The sequence below is a fragment of the Misgurnus anguillicaudatus genome, chromosome 19 (genome assembly GCF_027580225.2).
Source record: "Misgurnus anguillicaudatus chromosome 19, ASM2758022v2, whole genome shotgun sequence".
NCBI lineage: Eukaryota > Metazoa > Chordata > Actinopteri > Cypriniformes > Cobitidae > Misgurnus > Misgurnus anguillicaudatus.
This window is the reverse complement of record NC_073355.2, coordinates 35,617,501-35,638,925: the sequence shown is the minus strand read 5'-3', so window position 1 is coordinate 35,638,925 and position 21,425 is coordinate 35,617,501. Positions and strand designations below refer to the sequence as shown.

The 21,425-nt window shown below is 37.5% G+C and overlaps 1 protein-coding gene across 1 annotated transcript in view; it reads left to right on the top strand.

Annotated features, from left to right (window-relative positions):
- The window catches only part of usp43b (ubiquitin specific peptidase 43b), a 94,124-nt gene that overhangs the window by 62,615 nt on the left and 10,084 nt on the right, over positions 1 to 21,425 (top strand). Inside the window, exons 9-13 of the mRNA XM_055194670.2 lie at positions 1,068 to 1,168; positions 7,120 to 7,197; positions 7,305 to 7,434; positions 7,657 to 7,999; positions 10,254 to 10,412. Coding sequence (XP_055050645.2) covers positions 1,068 to 1,168; positions 7,120 to 7,197; positions 7,305 to 7,434; positions 7,657 to 7,999; positions 10,254 to 10,412 — 811 coding nt within the window. The remainder of the gene's footprint in view (positions 1 to 1,067; positions 1,169 to 7,119; positions 7,198 to 7,304; positions 7,435 to 7,656; positions 8,000 to 10,253; positions 10,413 to 21,425) is intronic.

The following is a 21,425-nucleotide window of genomic DNA, read 5'->3' as shown; positions in this document are numbered from 1 at the left end:
TCATCTCTGATTTTCAGAATTTTTCTGTTTTTAACCATTTTCAAGAGACTCTGCAATCTGATCTTTAAAAGTGATTATCTGGTTGCTGCTGTCAGCATCTGGTCACTTGATACTGTATGCAGATCCTCCGGCAAGCCTACTAAAAACTTTGAGTTAGGAACACAAAGTGCATAACAAAAACCCAAAGACAGTCACATTTAAAGATGATGGTACACAATGTTTGTTGGGGCCTCATGACAAAATTATACCTCTTACAATCATTTACTTTCGCTGGAACATGCACACTTTTATTAAAGGGATAGTTCACCTGAAAATGAAAATTGTGTCATCATTTTTACACTCTCAATGTCTATGTTTTGATGAACACAAAGGAAGATATTTTAAACCAATCAGAAGCCCCATTCACTTCCATAGTATACTATTTTCCTACTATGGATCAACGGGGCCTCTGATTGGTTTGGTTACAAACACTCCTCAAAATATCTTCCTTTGTGTTCATCAAAACATAGACATTTATACAAGTTTTTAACAACATGAGAGTGAGTACATGGTGACAGAATTTTCATTTTCGGGTGAACTATTCCTTTAAGTTTCTTTTGGTTTTTTAGTAGTTAATAGCCGCCCCCTGCTGGGTGTTTTATAAAGTACCTGTCAGCTTATAGCACAGTCCACATTTATCAACATCAATGGGAAGTTTATGGCTTCATACAGCACATAACAACAAATAATTTGACATGCTTGAACAAATAAACACATACTGAAACACAATGTCAAACACATTATACGTATACATGATGCAGGATGCTATTAATTTTTTGTTACAAATAAATACCTAAAAAATAACAGGTAAGCATTTTTCTTTTTATTTAATTAAACTCTGTTTTGATATTGATCTGTACTTCTCGTCTTGATGTTTCATACTGCAAAGTTCTCAAAATCAAAATTGTATTGTATTAGTTATTCAATCATGTATTATTCATTTGAGACAATGGCATATAAGGAATTCTTTAATATGCTATTTTCTTTTTGACATTTTTGTTAATATCTCCAAATCCTTTTGTTATCAGAATTTCAGGATGTTGTTCAAGATCCGCGTTGTTGGGGGATCTGCTTCTTATTACCTGAATCCTCAAGATGGACGGCCACTTTTCCACCCTGCAGTGGACAGGTAGTGTGTGTGTGTGTGTGTGTGTGTGTGTGTGTGTGTGTTTGTGTGTGTGTGTGTGTGTGTGTGTGTGTGTGTGTGTGTGTGTGTGTGTGTGTGTGTGTGTGTGTGTGTGTGTGTGTGTGTGTGCGTGTGTGTGTTTGCAAACAGATATAAATGGAATAAAAAAATATAACTTCGTTATCCCCAGAGGATTCAATAGCTGCAATTCAGCTGAGAGAAAGATTTGAAAACGATTTGCCTAGGGTTCAGAAAACAATATAAAGTAACCCAATATCTTTATATTACGCTTTATGTTCCATATAAAGCAAAGATTAATTAAAGCATATTTCATATAAGCTTCAGCTGCAATACGGGGTTAATATGTAAGAGTATAGATAGGAGAAGTTATGCAACATATGGGGGTGGTTTCTCGGAGAGGGATTAGCTTAAGCCAGGACTAGATCTTAGTTTAATGAGGAAATATAACTAGTTTAATCAAACATGTCTTACTAAAAATATTACTTCATTTTGAAACAAAACAAAGGGCACTGATTTATTTTAAAATATGCAAGTTGTTTTTATGTGTCGTTTATCTGCATTGTACTTTTAAAATTGTGCCTGAAATAACTCTGCTGACTCCAATGTTTAACAACCTAATAAATATTTCACAGTACGTACGATGTCATTATTTTAAAGCCCACATGGGGAAATCAAGTCACTGCTTATCAACCCTTGTAATTGAATAATTTCATTTGGCTTACCCTGTTCAGCACGAGAGTCTTTAATAATTCATCAACAATGCACACCATTGATATTACATGTGACACTAATAGCATAATCATTATAAGGGTGAATTCACCCACTGCTGTAAAAATGAATTCACCATTCTTTCAATTCTGCCATAAGGTCTGTTAGTCAGGCTTGCTGTTGCGCAAAGCAAAAAATATATATTTTTCATGTCTGGACCCACTATAGTATAAATCACCTATAACTTTAAAGTTTAAGAGCCAGATTTACTAAATAGAGCAAATTAGCGTGACTCGTGAGCATAGCACGATTTCAGAAAAGTGCTGATGGGGGTGGAAATTTCATAAGGGGATTTACTGAGAAGGTGCAAAATCCCATTTCCATACTGACCATGCAATCTACCAACAGCAGTGCAAATAACGTAGGGTTTAAGACATGCTTTTTCAAGCGTTAAATAATGCCACAAATGTCAGTAAACTGACGAGCACATACTTTAGTAAATCACTTTGCGTGATTCATTTAAATACTCTCCTTCCATAGATTTACCGCCTAAAAGGGAGACTCCTACAAATCCGTAAGCAATAAGGTCCATCTGGATTTAATACAAGTTAGTTAACCTAGGCTGTCCATCTCATTGTGAAAAAATATGTAGACTAGTAATATTTCCTAGAGGTCTGCCTTACTGTAAACGACTGTAGTTTATCAGGTTGCTTCAGTCCAAGTAAACATGTTTTTGGCGCCACCTACCACATTTTTGCGGGTGTACAGTTTGATTGACACGTAATCGTCTAGACTAGATCTCGAATATAAGACGACATCATTTATTGTGAGGCATTTTCGTGAAACACTGTTCGTCTTATATTCAGGATAATCCGGTAAGTGCAACAGTAGTTTTCATTAACATTTTAGGGGTATATATACAGTGTAACATTATGAATTGTATGAAGAAAAATGGTCAAAAGATGGTGAAATGGTATACAGTAATTGTATAAAAATGGTTTAAATGCTGTTACTGTTTAACATTCTTGTAGGGTTTGTCTTACTTTCAAGCGATCTGAGTACTCTGGTTTATTTCAGTGGTCCTGCTGTGCGATCAATTTTCAGAAGAACAAATGTTCTTCAATTTCTCAGAATTAATATGTTATAAAAATTCCATGTTTTGAAAACTGCTTTTTAAAGTGGTGTCATTAATTATGTCAGCTGCAGGAAAATGATTGCTTTAATGGCACAGTTTTTCAAATGTATAAACTACAGCAACATACCATCTTACTGATAATTCAGGATTCTCCTGGGATTCATGGCTTAGATTCAAACCTAAATAAAATTTAACTGACCACACACATGACGACCCCAACACATATTTTGACGTGACGCACTGCACACATGACGCACCAAACACATATTTTGACATGACAAGCCACACACATGACGCACCGCAAACATATTTTGACATGACGAGCCGCACACATGAGGCACCGAACACATATTTTGACATGACAAGATGCACACATGATGCACCAAACACGTATTTTGACATGACGAGCCACACACGGCGCAACGAACACATATTTTGACATGACGAGCCACACACGTGACGCAGAATACACAGTTTGACATGATGAGATGCACACATGGCGCACAGAACACATATTTTGACATGACGAGATGCACACATGACGCACCGAACACCTATTTTGACATGACACGCCGCACACATGACGCACCAAACACATATTTTGACATGACAAGCCACACACATGATGCACCGCACACATATTTTTACATGACAAGCCGCACACATGACGCAACAAACACATATTTTGACATGATGAGCCACATACATGATGCACTGAACACATATTTTGACATGACGAGACACACACGACACATCAATCACATATTTTGACATGACGAGCCACACATGACACACCGAACACATATTTTGACATGACGAGCCACACACACGACACACCCAAGACATATATTGACATGACGAGCCACACACATGACGCACCGAACACATATTTTGCATGACGAGCCACACACATGACGCACCAAACAAATATTTTGACATGACGGGATGCACACATGACGCACCAAACAAATATTTTGACATGATGAGCCACACACATGACGCACCGAACAAATATTTTGACATGACGGGATGCACACATGATGCACCAAACAAATATTTTGACAGGACGAGATGCACACATGACGCATCAAACACATATTTTTACATGACGAGCCACACACATGACACACCGAACACATATTTTTACATGACAAGACACACACACGACGCACCGAACACATATTTTGACATGACGAGCTGCACACCCGACGCACCGAACAAATATTTTGACATGACGGGATGCACACATGACGCACCAAACAAATATTTTGACATGATGAGCCAAACACGACGCACCGAACAAATATTTTGACATGACGAGATGCACACATGACGCACCAAACAAATATTTTGACATGACGAGATGCACACATGACGCATCAAACATATATTTTGACATGACGAGCCACACACGACACACTGAACACATATTTTGACATGACAAGCCACACACATATGACACACTGAACACACATTTTGACATGACGAGCCACACACATGACGCTTTGAACACATATTTTGACATGATGAGCCACACATGATGCACCGAACACACATATTATTGACATGACGAGATGCACACATGACGCACCAAAAACATATTTTGACATGACGAGATGCACACATGACGCACCAAACACATATTTTGACATAACAAGATGCATACAAGACGGACTAAACACATATTTTGACATGACAAACCACACACATGACGCACCGCACACATATTTTTACATGACGAGCCGCACACATGACGCGGAAAACACAGTTTGACATGACGAGCCACACACGTGGCGCACAGAACACATATTTTGATATGACGAACCGCACACATGACGCACCGAACACACATTTTGACATGACGAGCCACACACGACACACCGAACACCTATTTTGACATGATGAGCCACACACATGATGCACTGAACACATATTTTGACATGACGAGATGCACACATCACGCACCATACAAATATTTTGACATGACGAGCCACACACATGACGCACCAAACAAATATTTTGACATGATGAGATGCACACATGATGCACCTAACACATATTCTGACATGACGAGCTACATATGACACACCAAGCACATACTTTGACATGATGAATCACACACATGACGCACCAAACACATTTTGACATGACGAGAAACACACATGACACTGGACACATATTTTGATATGCCGAGCAACACACATGACGCACCGAACACATTTTGACATGACGTGCCACACACATGACACACTGAACACATATTTTGACATGACCAGCCACACACACGGCGCACTGAACACATATTTTGACATGACGAGCCACATACATGATGCACTGAACACATATTTTGACATGCCAAGCCACACACATGACGCACTGAACACACATTATGACATGATGAGCCATACACATGACACACCGAACACCTATTTTGATATGACGAGCCACACATATGACGCACCAAACACCTATTGTGACATGATGAGCCACACACATGACGCACCGAACACATATTTTGACATGACAAGATGCACACATGACGCACCAAACACATATTTTGACATGACGAGCCACACACGACGCAACAAACACATATTTTGACATGACAAGCCACACACATAACGCACTGAACACATATTTTGACATGACGAGCCACACACATGACGGAGAAAACACAGTTTGACATGACGAGCCACAAACGTGGCGCACTGAACACATATTTTGACATGATGAGCCACACATGACGCACCGAACACATATATTATTGACATGACGAGATGCACACATGACGCACCAAACACATATTTTGACATGACGAGATGCACACATGACGCACCGAACAAATATTTTGACATGACAAGATGCACACATGACAGACCAAACACTTATTTTGACATGACAAGCCACACACACAACGCAATGAACATATATTTTGACATGACGAGCCACACACATGATGTACCGAACACACATTTTGACATGACAAGCCACAAACATGACACAACAAACACATATTTTTACATGAAGAGCCGCACACACGATGCACCGAACACATATTTTGACATGACGAGCTACACACGACACATCAAGCACATATTTTGACATGATGAGCTACACACGACACATCAAGCACATATTTTGACATGACGAGCCACACCCTTGCAGTGCACCGGACACATATTTTAGCATGAAGAGCCACACACATGACGCACCAAACAAATATTTTGACATGATGAGTCACACACATGACGCACCGAACACATATTTTGACATGATGAGCCACACACACGACGCACCGAACAAATATTTTGACATGACGAGATGCACACATGACGCACCAAACACATATTTTAACAGCCTATATATGATATAAAACAATAATTATAGCAAGATTGAGCACTGATATTACTAGGAATAGGGGACAATGCAACACTCAATATGGCCAATCTAACAACAGAAGTCCCGCCTTCTACTTAAAACAAACCAATCATCAATCAAAAATGACTGATAAGCCAGTTATCCTTGTTTTTGACATGGTAGTAACTGGTCAGAATGTCTATTTTTGTTTTGGTCTGTGTGATCCTGTCACTGCCAATTTATCCAAAAGTGTATTTCGAAAGTTCGGTTATCATGTTTGCCTATAATAAGACTGCAAAGGAACATTGCAGATTGAGGTATAAATGTCCACACAACCGGGTTTGTAATTTGCAATCAACAAAAACATTGCAAACATAAAATTGCAAAGATAAACATATGCTTTCCATTGTCAGTTGTGCCCCTGCATGTGTCTGGCAAGCCGAGAGGGAGGCGGAGAATAAACAAAATATTTAGAATTTAGACTGCGATACCAAGGTCAATGTTACACAAAAATGTCGATTTTTGATGAAATGTGAATAAAATGTGATTTTACAGATATCTTTTTCCCATTCAAGTAGATAAAGACTTTAGCCTTACATGATTGAAATAACTGCCCTGTGGCATTGCAAACATGGCCGATTAGTGGCGTGACTTCCCTAAAGGGACTTTGGTCAAGCATGTGTACATGTGAGAGAATGACTGTAAATGCATTGGCTTTGTGATTTCTCCTCAGAGCTTTGAAGCTTTGTGCCTCAGGTGGAGCTCCACATGTCAAGCTTGTAGTGGAGTGGGAACACCGAATCAAAGACTGGTAAAATATTTCAATTCCTATACAAACATGAGCAAAGACCAAGTACTCCATCTGCAATGTATTGTGAAGCTCACTTTGTGTATGTGTGTGTGTGCGCATGTGTGTAGTTTGTTTGGTAATATCCATGAGGAGGTGGTGAAGGACTCTGAAAGCGTTCGAGCTCAACAGCAACATCACGTTCAGCAACACAGCTGCACGCTGGACGAGTGTTTCGAGCTGTACACCAAAGAAGAACAAGTAAAAAACAAAAGACAAAAACCTTTTGTTCATAATCTTTTGTTATTTCACATAATGCCCACTGTTGTGCAATGAAAAAATAAATCTAGAGGCAACATTTAATAGACTTATTTATTTGCTAAAGAATGAGAATGACTTGTTTATACATTACTATATGAGGTCGATATCAATGTTATCATGGCTAGGTCAAGTTAACCTCTAATAATCTCTTATTTTTATCAGTTGGCTCCTGACGATGCCTGGAAGTGCCCTCATTGTAAGCAGCTACAGCAGGGCATGGTGCAGATGGGTCTGTGGACGCTACCCGACATCCTCATCCTTCACCTCAAGCGCTTCCGACAAGTGGGAGAGCGCCGCAACAAGCTCTCCACACAAGTGAACTTCCCCCTCATGGGTCTCGATATGGGTCGGCATGTGGTCAAGAGGAGTACAAGCACCCGACTGCCATCTGGCTCCAAACAGGCCTATCACGGGGGGGAGGCAAGCAGACGATCGTCGGGCTTTTTGTACGATCTGTATGCGGTCTGTAACCATCACGGAGGCATGCACGGAGGTCACTACACAGGTGTGTGTGAGCACATAAATGCATAGCTTTAGACAGCCCAAGGCTGTGTTTTTCACCGAAGCGTTTTCCTGAGGCTATCATATTTTTTGTTGTTTGTAATGGGAGCTCAGTGTTTTAAAAAAAAAGAAGCATGTTTTCAAAATAACTGTGTGCTCAGTGGTGGCTTACAGCTGAAAAATAAAGGGTTTATGATAAAAAAGACGCGTTTGTCAGATCTCATGCGTAATCAGAGTTTAGTGTTAAAGGCGGAGTCCACGATGTTTGAAAGCCAATCTTGATATTTGAAATCACCTAAACAAACACGCCGCTACCCCAATAGAATCTGGACCTTCTGTTGATAGACCCGCCCCACACATACGCAACCCGGCAAGGATGTCGGTTAGTAGACACGCTCCTTACTGCTGATTGGCTATAAGTGTGTTTTGGTAGTCGGCCCGTCTCCTTTTCCAAAGCGTTTTTTAAACATCGTGGACTCCGCCTTTAATGGAGTGTCTTGCGTGTATTTTGTGAACGTGAGCGTCTCTTTTATCATAAACGTTTTTGACGCGTGTGCAGCTGGCACTTATTTTGACAAAACATGTGATGCACATGGTTCACATGACGCAACAAACACATATTTTGAAAACACAAGCAACACACATGACACCCCGAACACTTATTTTGAATTAGTGTCCCTTGGATGAGCAGTCACGAGCCGCCACTGCTATATTCTCCTGTAGGTGCAAGTACAACTTTTGTGTATAAATGCATCACACGCCTTGTACGCAGACCTTCACATGCACGTCAAAAATTTACTATACTTCGGCCTTTATGGTTCTGAGATGTTTTCTTGGTAAATTAGATGCTGTTTTAAATTACGGTTCATAAGATCAAGTGCCCAAGTTCCAATTTTAAGTACGAAGGACATTTTTTCATTTATTAAGACATTTTCAAAAGCCTCCCAGGTCAAACCAACTCTCAGACGTTTGCGGTTAATACTGAAATGATACTGTGACACATTACTGAACCGTTTTAAAGCAACACCAAAGAGTTTTTTTTACCTTAAAATAACGCTTCCAAAAAAGTTTCAGTCGTTCATCCACTCGTAACAGGGTGAATGGCACTTTCACATTCGCTTTGCAGCCCTCTATCGGCCAAAACCCCACTAAAGAAGTTTCCAACCGTCGGGTAGCGGTCCTGTAGTCCGAGTGAATACTACAAAAACTTGCTTGACGGCAGACCTACAATCCAATCAGAGCCAGCTATGCCTCAGTATTTATGACAGTGGTAATGGACAATTACGCTTCTAACCTGTAGGGGGAGCAAAGAGCAAAAACTCTTTGGTGTTGCTTTAACTTTCATCTTAAGCAGTCACAAGATGATTATTAGTGGATGTATATAGTTCCCCTCGCACCTTTACACTTTTAACTAAAAGAATTATGCAAATGTCTTAGTTTCAAAAAGAAACCTCAGAGAAATTCGTCCAAAATGATGCCATTCCCGCAGCGCAATGCATTCATAGTGATGCTGCAAGAAGCTTGAGCATCAGTGACGAGAGTCTTGTCCAAGTCATGGATTCACAAACAAGAAAAAAATGCCTGACTTTTCACGAATGTGACAGCCCTTCCAGAGAATTCACATTTTAGCAATATAATAACCACCAACATCTGCACCGACTATTTGGAGCAGACAGGTGCATCGTGTGTAAAGTGATGTTACAGACACCTTCGGTTCTGATCTCGCTACAACTGGACCACTCTAAAATAAAGTTAAAAGGCATGTAAAAAAGGGTCAGCCGTGTCAAAGCAGACAGCTCCTCTCCGCCCTACAGGAATGGTATAATATTCCAGCCTAATGAGGATGTCGGGAATCTGTCAAAAAAGTGTCTGTCGATTCAGAGGAAGCTATAGTAACCCCACACTGTAAAGTAAAGAGCGTATACGAAACATACCACACAAATATGACAGTTTTTGTTGTGAATAAGTAATCTAAATACAATAAAAAAGTCGAATAATCTATAAATGCAAAAAATGATGTAGATGCATTAACCATAATTAATAGCAATGTGCGTCGTAGACGGTGCATGAAATCTTTTCTATAATAAGTATCAAATTTACATTGTTTTAGAGTTAAAAGCTTTTCTTTAATGTACTGTACATATGTGATTAATTTACCTTATTCATTTTTAGTGTACCATAAAAGGTGTGCAATTTGCCATGAAAAAACTTGATTTACTTTAGTTTATAATTGGATGCATGTTTTATTTCTTGATCAGCTTACTGCAGGAATTCAGTGGACGGGCAGTGGTACTCTTATGATGACAGCACCGTTGAACCTGTGCCTGAGGGTGAAGTGTGCACCCGCACAGCTTACATCCTCTTTTACCAGAGACGTGATGCCATCCCACCCTGGTCAGCTAGCTGCTCCCTGCAAGGTAAGCACTCAAACACTCATCTCTGATTGAGCTGACGTGATGTCTGGAGTGCAGCCTTCCAGAACGGTTGTTCATATACACATACAAACACGCACATACATTTACACCAACACAGTACATATACTGTAAATATTCACACACATATAAATGTGAATCTGGGGGAAAATAATCAAGGCCATGGGAAGTTTTTAAAAACATACATACATAGATACAGGTCATTGAAAGTGCTTGAATCTATTTTTATTTTTTTTATTTTATAATCTGGTCCTCAATAAACTGTTTACTTCATGCATATTACTTTTACAGGGTTTTTTTCAGTTGCTAAGAAGCGTTGGTCAATATTAAAAGGCAGTGCCCAAGTTTGAACCTTTTTCATTTCATTGGGCATTTTTTCATTGCTTTCAGACCAAAAAGCATTCAGTGACCACACTTTTCAAAATTCAGGAACTCTTTTCCCATTCATACTCCATAACATGTAAAATATAGCCTATGTATTTTCAACACATTTTTCTAATGCTAACACACTGCATTCAAAATAGAATGATGGCAAATTCCAAGCATTTATACAGTAATTATTTTAAAATATTCTCAATTTTATAGCTGAAGATCTAAAAAATAATCATTATAAACTACTTGCAATTTTAGCTGAAATTCCACACAGCTGTTCGGCCTTCTGTATCATTACCATGATTTAGTCAAATGGGATAGTTTGGAACTGAATTTGTTGGCAAATATGGATGAAAGAAGAGCGGTTCAGAGAAGATACTTTACTTTCCAAGATGCATTGCCAGAGACGACATCAGATGTGATGTTGATGAGAACTTGTGGCCAAATGCAAGATAGAAAGCAGACACGAACTTCACTGTAATTTACAATAATGAACAACTACACATGTTGTTACAGTAATGTGTAGAATGGATTTTATTTACTTTTCTCAGTTGCTAACAAGCATTGTTCAATACTAAAATCACATTTACAGTCAGCACTTCCAGCATGAATGTTGGACAAAACTGATTTTCCACATAAATCAGTGCTTAATATATAAAACTGTAACACCGTTTCACGTTATTGAAAGCATTTGTAACAAGAATGATTCAGAAATTACAGCTTTTCTAAGTCGCTTTGGTACATTTCTCAGATCAGAATTGAAATTCTCTACCTGTTCAGTCTTCACATCATGTCACTTGTGCACATTAAAAAAGCAGTTTCTCATTTCTTTAAAGAAGTTGCAAATGCTTTGGTTCCTCCATGCAAATGATTATGTACAATTCTCTGCTTTTTCCTACATTATCAATTGCTTTTGTTGTCATGTTGGTCAAAATTGATTATAATGAGTCTCTGTTGGATCGTCTCACTCCCACAACATTGCAGTTTTTCTCAGTCGCTTTGGTGCATTTCTCACATCACTATTTACATTTGCACAACACTTAGTTCAACCTCCACAACATTTAGTCATTTGTGCACATCATAGCAGCAGTTTCTCATTCCATCGAACAAATTGCAAATGCTTTTGGGCATGCATCTATTGCTTTTATACAATTCTCTGCAGTTTTATAACATTATCATTTGCTTATGTCATGCCAGTCAAAATTAACTATACTTGTGAATGCTGTATACTCATTCCATATAAAACTAATAGTCCTCATTTTATTGCTTGAGTCATTACATTCAAAAATGTTAAACTAGTTGTCAAAATATTTTTTTTTTCAAAATTGTCTCCTAAATTGAACAATTTCTGAAATTATGTGGCCAGACAGAGACGAATGTCTGGATGTGCAAGAATGATTACAGTACTATGTGGGTGATTCTCACGAAACCATTGAAACACCCCGGCACTAATGATTTTAGCTTTAAAATGTGTAAAATAGTAACATTAAAAAGCATCAGAATTAACACAATACTGTGTTCTAGCTTGCACAATGTGTGATTTCAACATAAGAATTTATAATTGGAAATTTTATCTCATTTTCTGCTGAAATTCTCATTACCGCAATGTGTCCGGCTGTGTTTGAACATGCGTTATGTTGTAATTTAATCAAATTAACACAAAAATATTAAGAAAAAAAATAAATGGATGTTTTGCTAGACTACTTTAGATGACAGAAAAAATATTTACTGAATATTCATGTATAATAATAATGAAGAAAAATTAGGAAAATGATGTGTCCATGCCTGATGTTCTCATCCTCCGCAACACTTTTTGAGAACAGTTTAAGCACACATACAGAATTTTAATAAAGTTTGATTTTGAGTGACCAAGCACATGGACCAGTTACTTCAAGATGGCTACCAGGTAAGATCATTTTTTTACAGTTAATTTGAAATATTGTCTTGTCAGAATGCTTACACGACATTTTGATTATCATTACCGCAACAGATGCTTATTAAATGTTAATTTAATTAATAGAAGCATAATACTTTGATTTTAAATGCATGTGCAGAATCTCCAAATTATGTTCTTTCAGGTTTGTCATGTCATTTTGAAAATATGTCAGTGTTGATGTTTTCTGACTGTTGCGGTAATGAGTTTTTTAGGACTAATTTTTTAAATTATGTTACAAAAAGTGTTAAATGATAAGTAAAAGTTTTTAAATTAATGTTCCCATTTACTCCAGACTTTGTTTTTCAATGTCTGGTGGGAAAAAAGTAAATTTACGTAATTTTTACACTTTCATGCTTGACATTTTTAAAACCAAGTTTTCGTGAGAATCACCCATGTATGTTGTATGTTCAGTTCCAATATGTACTGCAATATTGTTTACAGTTGTGCACACCCAAAGGGCTTTTATGTTTGTTGTAAATAAGGGTGTATTTTTTTTCTTTTGCACAATGCTGTGAACAAATTAGAATTGCAAAGAGCATTATGCAGTAAAAATGTGAAACATACATATTCATCGTGTCGTGTACTCCGTTACCTCACTAAATACAGTAATGTGTAACTTTACGGTATTTTTCAAATAGCTGTGAAAATACTGTAGTATATAGTGCTGTCTTGAGCATTTTCAGGTAATGTCACCAAGAGTTTTTTGCATTGGAAAACATTTATAAAGTAAACTGTCATAATGAAAACATGACTAAGCTATTTGACTATCTTGTTCATAAACAATGGCGTCAGGACTTTTCATCTTGATGACACAGACACTTTCATTGACATGAATACTTGCTTTTGATGAATGCATATCCATTTTGAGCAAGTGACACGCAGTTATCAACCAGGTTTTGCAGTTTGAGAACTGCATTAACTGTTGTGCAAATGTAAGTAGTGATGTGAGAAATGCACCAAAGCGACTGAGAAAAACTGTAAACATTAGTTCATAGCATATTCATAGTTCATAACATAGTCTTTACATGCAAAGTGCTTGAACAAGTTCACATAATGCGTCAAGCATATTTCTATACATTTCCATTAGACTTTTTTTCTAAGTCTGCCCTAAATTGGTAAATTGCTCCCAATTTGCTGTAATTCCTAGTTCACATTTCTACTTTTTTTTCTTTGTACTATGCTGTACTGTCTTTTCCTTTCTGTATCGCAATGACATAGGGCCCTATTTTAACGATCTAAGCGTATTGTCTAAAGTGCAACGTCTAAATGGGCGTGTCCGAATCCACTTTTGCTAATTTAACGACGGGAAAAATGGTTTGTGCGCCGAGCGCATGGTCGAAAAGGGTTGGTCCTATTTTTTTAATGATTAATGGGAGTATTTTGGGCGTAACGTGCAATAAACCTATTACAGTCTCAGCTCTCATCTCCTTTAAAAGCCTGTTGCGCTGGCGCTATGTCTAATCCCTATTTAGATGACGGACTTTGTAAACTGAAAAACTAAGCGGAGGAAGAAGATCCCCAGTTTAAGATTAATGTTAAATAATTGTGTTGTTTTTCACTTGTATTGAAATTGATATTTGTTCATTAAAACCTTTAAAACCCGTTTTCTTTTAGTCATGGAAGTAAAAAAGCAGACTTTTAGTTGCTTTAAATGTATGGCTATCCAATATCAACTAAAAATAATTTACAAGTATGTAATAAAAGGTTTGTACTGTAAAAATACTTTATTTGTTACAAACAGGAGATAAAGAATTTACAAACGGCTCTCGGCATGTTTCAGCATTTGGACAGCGTCAGTTTTTTTAAGCATTACTTAAAAATGTTTCTCATCTCACCATATCCACAGGTACAGAGTCATCATATACAATAAATCTGTGAGGTAGCATTTAAAAAAAAACATTTAAAAAGAGATGCATTTGTTTAAAGCAAAGCATTTATTTACTTACCAGGCTACAGGTGAAGCAGCTCTTTGCGCCTTCTCATAATTAGTCCTCATTTATGTCCAAGAGACTCAATAATAATCTTTTACATTCAATCCTTTAATCTTTCATATTTAAAAACGTTTTTGTGCTGCTGTGCATTCATGTGTGTGATAAGCAAACCTGCGTTGTCGTCCTTTAAATAACAAAAAACATATTGCGCCATTGACTTTAGAGCAGGTTTTTGTTGGTCAATGGCGTAGTCTATTTTAGTTGCCTCAAAATAGCAACGCGCCAACAATGCGCCTGAACACCTTGTTTTCAGACCAAAACACCCATCAGCGCAAAAGGGGGCGCAAATGCATTTGCTATTTAAACTACGTGGTGCTAAACCTGAAAATTATAATTGCGCAGGGTGGAAACTAGCAAAAGACACTTGCGTCGCGCATTGCGCTGCATGGCGCCAGGTGTAAGATAGAGCCCATAATCTGTCAATAAATTGCAGTACATACATTAAAAACTTAAATGTGAATCTTGTCCAGTCTCTTGCAATCAACTCCCACATGCACATCCAGTAATTTTCACCAAAACTTTAGCAATAGTTTACCACAGAACATCCTTCAAGAGTAAACTTTTATATTGACAACATGACTAAGCAATTTGACTGTCTTATCCGTGCACAATGACACAAGGACTTGTCATTCTAATGGCACAGACATGTTCAAGGACACAGATATTTACTTTAGAGAGATGAACTAAGGATTTTGAGCAAGAGACCAAGGTGATCCATGGTGTTTTGCTATTTGCACGAATTGTTTTGCACTTACTGTTTTACAAATGTCGAGGATGATTCAAGAAATGTACCAAGCGAATGTTTTTTTATGAACATAGTACTTGAAAATTACAACCAAAATGTGAAAAAAAGAGAATAAAAAATTCCAGTGCTTCAATGATAATACAAAAAAATCCATTCTACACATTACTGTAACAACATGTGTAGTTGTTCATTATGGTAAATTACAGTGAAGTTCGTGTCTGCTTTCTATCTTGCATTTGGCCACAAGTTCTCATCAACATCACATCTGATGTCGTCTCTGGCAATGCATCTTGGAAAGTAAAGTATCTTCTCTGAACCGCTCTTCTTTCATCCATATTTGCCAACAAATTCAGTTCCAAGCTATTCCATTTTACTAAATCATGGTAATGAGACAGAAGGATGGAATTTCAGCTAAATTTAGCTTATAATGATTATTTTTTCAGCTATAAAATTGAGAATATTTTAAAATAATTACTGTATAAATGCTTGGAATTTGCCATCATTCTATTTTGAATGCGTTTTTAACCATTTTGAATGCCGTTAGCATTAGAAGAATGTGCTGAAAATACATAGTAGGGGTGCTCGGGGCAAAAAACTAACATGGGGTTGTTTACATTATTGCACAGGGTTGAGGGATGTTTTTTTGGTCTCCCGCAAATTTATGGAAATGTATAATGTTTTCCCAGAGAGTTATTGATGAAAGAGATTTTTGGTGGCATGCAAGTACATTTTTTCATCATATGTTTTTTTCGGTTTCTGAGTTGGGTGTGTAAGATACCAAAACCAATCTTATGTCATTTTAATCAGTGTCTTGTAGACTAAAACATAACATCGTTTTGAAATATGTCTGCAGCTCTTAGCAGCTTTTTTGGTAGGCTTAAAAATATGTTGACCCAGCGGGCTTAATTGTAACGCTAGGTTACAACTAACCCCTCAGCACTTACGATATGAAAACAGCTAACGTTAACGTAATTATTTTCGTTGTTTAAAATAAGCTACACACAAATGATTGCTGGCTGCCAACAAAATAAATCTGACTGTCAAAATTGAATTTTGTTCATATCTTTAATATTGATTGAATAAGGTCACGTCAAAGATTAAAAGCATAATGAAATGAATGACTAATATCAGACTTTGATTTTCATTAACTCAGAATTTGATTTTGCGACTTTAGTATGGCTTTTACAGACTGGGTCACATATAAAAAAAATGTTTTTGTCATAATTGTGCTGCTTTTTTTTACACATTTGTATCCATTTATAATTGAACTATTGTTAGAAAAGGGCTGGATGAATGAATACAGTGTGGATACCTAGACAGATATATAAACAATATCCACTTTAATTATATAGACAAAATAGTATTGAAATATTTACTTGCAAACTTCATTTTTAGCAAATGTTAAAACTAACCCCCTGCCTGTTACAATGAACCTCACCTATGGGGCACTTCTGTCATGTTTGGTGTAATTGTCCAAGAATTTTAAGCAATAGAAACAAACTTTAAATGTTCATTTGTAGCAGAGATGTGTGTGTTGCTTGTGTAAAAATATAATTAATCAAACGCAAATATTTTTAACGATTGAGCTAAAACCAAAAAGTGTTGTGCCCTGCTCTCCCCTATTTTGCATATTGTGGAGTATAAATGAGAAAGAGTTCATGAATTTTGAAAAGTGTGGTCACTGAATGCATTTTGTGTGAAAGCAATGAAAAATGGTTCAAGTCTGCACTTACTTCTGTTTCGCAGTGCTTTCAGTATTGAACAATGCTTGTTAGCAACGGAAAAAACTGTAAGTACTTGCAAGCAGTTTATCTTCAATTATTCATCCGAAACCATTTCAATGGTACATTAGGCTGTAAATTTGCTTTGATGAGGTAATCATAGGCAGACATATTCTTTTTTTATTCAGTTCAATTTTATTCAGTCCCAAACGTTTATAGAGAGCCCACTGATCTGCAGTGCACATATAATCTACAAATGTGCAGACAGTTTTAAGATTAAAGTTTAAGATCAATGGGTCTCGTTCACTAAGCATGCGTACGCACAAGCTTTGTGAGTGAGATGTGCATACAGATGTTATCACGAATAAATCGTGATTCAACAGACACTTTTGTATCAAAATGTCTTCTAAATGTAAGCAAAATTTAAACCTAAAACCACTCTTACGCTCGTAAAAATGTACTCGGTGTAGTGATATTATGCACTGCCCGAAAGTAGTCCCCTTGGTAACTTTCAATAGCAGGGGACTATTTTTAGGCGCTGCGTAATATCATTGTGCCTGCTGCAGCCACGTTACGACATCAAAGTCCTTGATTAATACGCCAGAATGAGCGTCTTTAAAATGTACATCTTAAAGCAATGTACATAAACAGTTAAAACAACACATATACAAAACACAAATGATTAAGATTGAAGAAACATTATACACTGTAAAACCAAGATAAAAGGCAACAAATCAATTAAAAGCTTACATAAAAAATGAGTTTTGACCTGAGATTTAAAAATACCAAAAGATTTTGCTTGCCTAATCTCAACTGGTAAAGAATTCCAAAGTTTTGGAGCTAATGAGGAACAAGCCCTGTCTCCCATTAATTTTAACTGAGTTGAGGGATCAGTTAAAAGACCAGTTTCAGAGGAATAAAGATCACGTGTTGGAGTATATTTAGTTAAAAACTCTGTCAAGTATTAAGGTGCCAGACCATGCAATGCCTTGCAATGCAATTAAAAATCAAAGCTACACTGTAAAAAGTGAAAATTTGGATCAACTTAAATTACTTCAAAGCACCTCAAAAATTACATTTTTCTTCAACTTATTTTAAACTTTTTTGTACTTGTATATGCAATAACTTGTTAATCACCTCAGATTCTGTCTGTCTTTCAGTTTTGATCCTACTTGATCTCAGTGCCGCCTTTCACACTGTTGAACAGTCAATTTTAATTTAATTTTTCAAACACTGTTCTTACTTAAACCAAGTCTTACTTTTTCGATCGGAAGCAGTTTGTTGCCATGGATGCATTTAGATCTGAGGTTAATGTTGTGCAGTCAGGTGTTCCACAGGGGTCAATTTTGGGCCCTCTTCTTTTTAATATCTATGTTTATCCTCTTGGGCAACCTTTGAGATCACCTTGTCTAAAATGTCACTTCTATGCAGATGATACACGGATCTACATTCATTTTAGACCTAACAACAGTTAATTTTCTTTCTAAGTGCATTACTAAGATGAAAGAATGGATGACAGAAAATTTTCTTTGTCTTAACATTGCATTAATCAATAAGAGGAAACACGAAAGTTTCTCAATTTCTCAGCAATATTAAAAGACATCATTGGACGCAATATGTCTAAAATGGAAGAATGACATTTTAACAGTATTCAGAAAATGAGGCTTAAACGTTAGACTGGCATTAAAAAGCACTCCTAGATTCCTCAATTTAGTTTGAAACTCCAGATTTGAACCCAGTTAGGGGCTAATCACACCAAAAGTGCTTTAAACGCTTGGAAACGCCAGACAGCTTATTATATTGCTAAGCAACCACCGAGTCAGCTGTCTTGTCAATCAAATAGCGTGAGCGCTCTTTTGCTGTTAACTGTCATATTAGCAGAAACTTTGAAAAGAGGGCGCCTGCTCTAACCTTGTTTGAGGGTGAGAGGTGCACAAACACGCAGGAGAGAGTGAGCGAGTAGAGTCCGGTTCTTCAAAGCAACTGTTAACTTCCCTCACCACAACGTAAAGCCCGCCTCTCCCCTCATTCGATTGGACAATGGAAAGACGCAAAGGGTCGGGCGCTTCTCCGGTCTCAGCGCTCCTTCAAAAGCGCTTGCTGCAGCTGGCGGCAAAAACCGAAAGGCACTCGGCGTGCATAAACGGCGCGCAAACTCTCCCTACCCATAGAAAATCATTCAAAAAAGGCGCCTGCAACTGCCATAAACACTTTTGGTGTGATTGGCCTCTTAGAGCAGTGTTTCCCAAACCTGGTCCTCAGGCACCCCCTCCCCGAAAGTTTTAGATGTCTCCTTATTGAACACACCTGATTTAACTCATCAGCTTGTTAGGGACACGTCTTTACCATTTTGGAAGGAGGCTGATGAGTGGAATCGGGTGTTTCGAGTGGGGAGACGTCTGAAACTTTCTGGGAGGGGGTGCCCGAGGACCAGGGTTGGGAAACACTGCCTTAGAGTACTTGGCAATACTTTTCGTAGTTGGTGGGGTGAACCAACAAGCATAATCTCAGTCTTTTCACTGTTAAGACAGACAATTTTCTGTCATCCATTCTTCATCTTAGAAATGCACTCAGAAAGAAAATTACTCTTCGTTTCGTTAGGTCTAAAATGAATGTAGATCCGTGTATCATCTGCATAGAAGTGAAATTTTAGACAAGGTGATCTCAAAAGTTGGCAAAGAGGACAAACATAGATACCAAAATGAAGAGGGCCCAAAATTGACCCCTGGGGGACACCTGACTGCATAACATTAACCTCAGATCTAAATGCACCCATGGCAACAAACTGCCTCCGATCAGAAAGGTAAGACTTAAACCAATTAAGAACAGTGTTTGAAACACCAAAAACAGTTTCAGGAAGAGTAATTAAAATTGAGTGATCAAGAGTGTCAAAGGCGGCACTGAGATCAAGTAGGATCAACACTGAAAGGCAACCAGAATCTGAGGCGATTAACAAGTTATTGCATATACAAGTAAAAAAAAGTTTAAAATAAGTTGGAGAAAACTTAAATTTTTGAGATGCTTTGAAGTAATTTAAGTTCATCCAACTTTTCACTTTTTATAGTATAGCTTTGATTTTTAATTGCATCGCAAGTCTCCGATCATTCTCAGGACTGCACTCTGTGATATTGATACAGAGTAAATTATGTAATGCATCTGGCACTGGTTTTAACAATTCAGTTCAAGTAAACACAGCAGGACTTCGCCTTCGATCTAAAATCTGCCTTTTAACTGCGAATATCCTCCTGGGCGCAAAGTGTTCCTCACTAAATATTCTGTTGCATTTTACAGTCAAAAGTGGATATAGAGACAAAGCCAAACTGCTGGTTGGCTCTTAGCCATCTGCTGTCTGGTTTCAAGGGACCCCTTCAAAAATAGGAATGCGTTTAAACTTCTCCACAGGAGAGAAAATGAAATTATATGTATTCAGTACCAGTCTAGAGTCGACTGTGTTGTTGTTGAATCACAACATCCGGAAAAATCCTGCCAGGAAGGACAAGCAGGTGATAAGTCTCTGATATGACTTTAAGATTTTATAACAGGGTACAGGTCATATACACACAAACGCATACATTCACTTTCTTTTATTGTTGCACTGTGTGGTTCGACTGCCTGCTTTCTCCGTTCAAATCGACTCAACACAATTCTGTCTGAGCAAATTATAGACTTCTTACTAAACGAATATAATGTGAAAGCATTTTTGGCGTCAAGCTAAACAATATAAGGGTGCAATTATGACAGCTTTAGATAGAAATGTCAAATAATCTATAAATGCAAATAATGACATACAGATGCATTAGCCATAATTAATAGCAATGTGTGACAGTCAGCGAGTAGACGGTGCATAAAATCTTTTCTAAAATGTGCATATTTTTAGGGTTAAAGGTTTAATGTTACTACAAGTTTTTCTTTAATGTACTGTACAGTATGTGATGAATTGACCTTATAATGCATTTTAGTGTACCATGAAAGGTGCGCATTAGCCATGAAAAACCTTTAGTTTGAAGGTTTGAGGGAGATGAAACTGCTTGCGGCGGTTATATTCCCAGATGACAGAAGGAAGTTTTAATGGAGAGAAGTCTTTAAACTTGTGAATAGCTTCAAGCAAGAGTTCAGAAATGTAACTGCTGTTTACAGTTACATATTTTTGAAATATTGAAAGTGACCTTCAGTGTTTCATCAGAAGTACATAATTTAATTTCACAACAGGGCTCCAGAGCATTAATGCAGAAG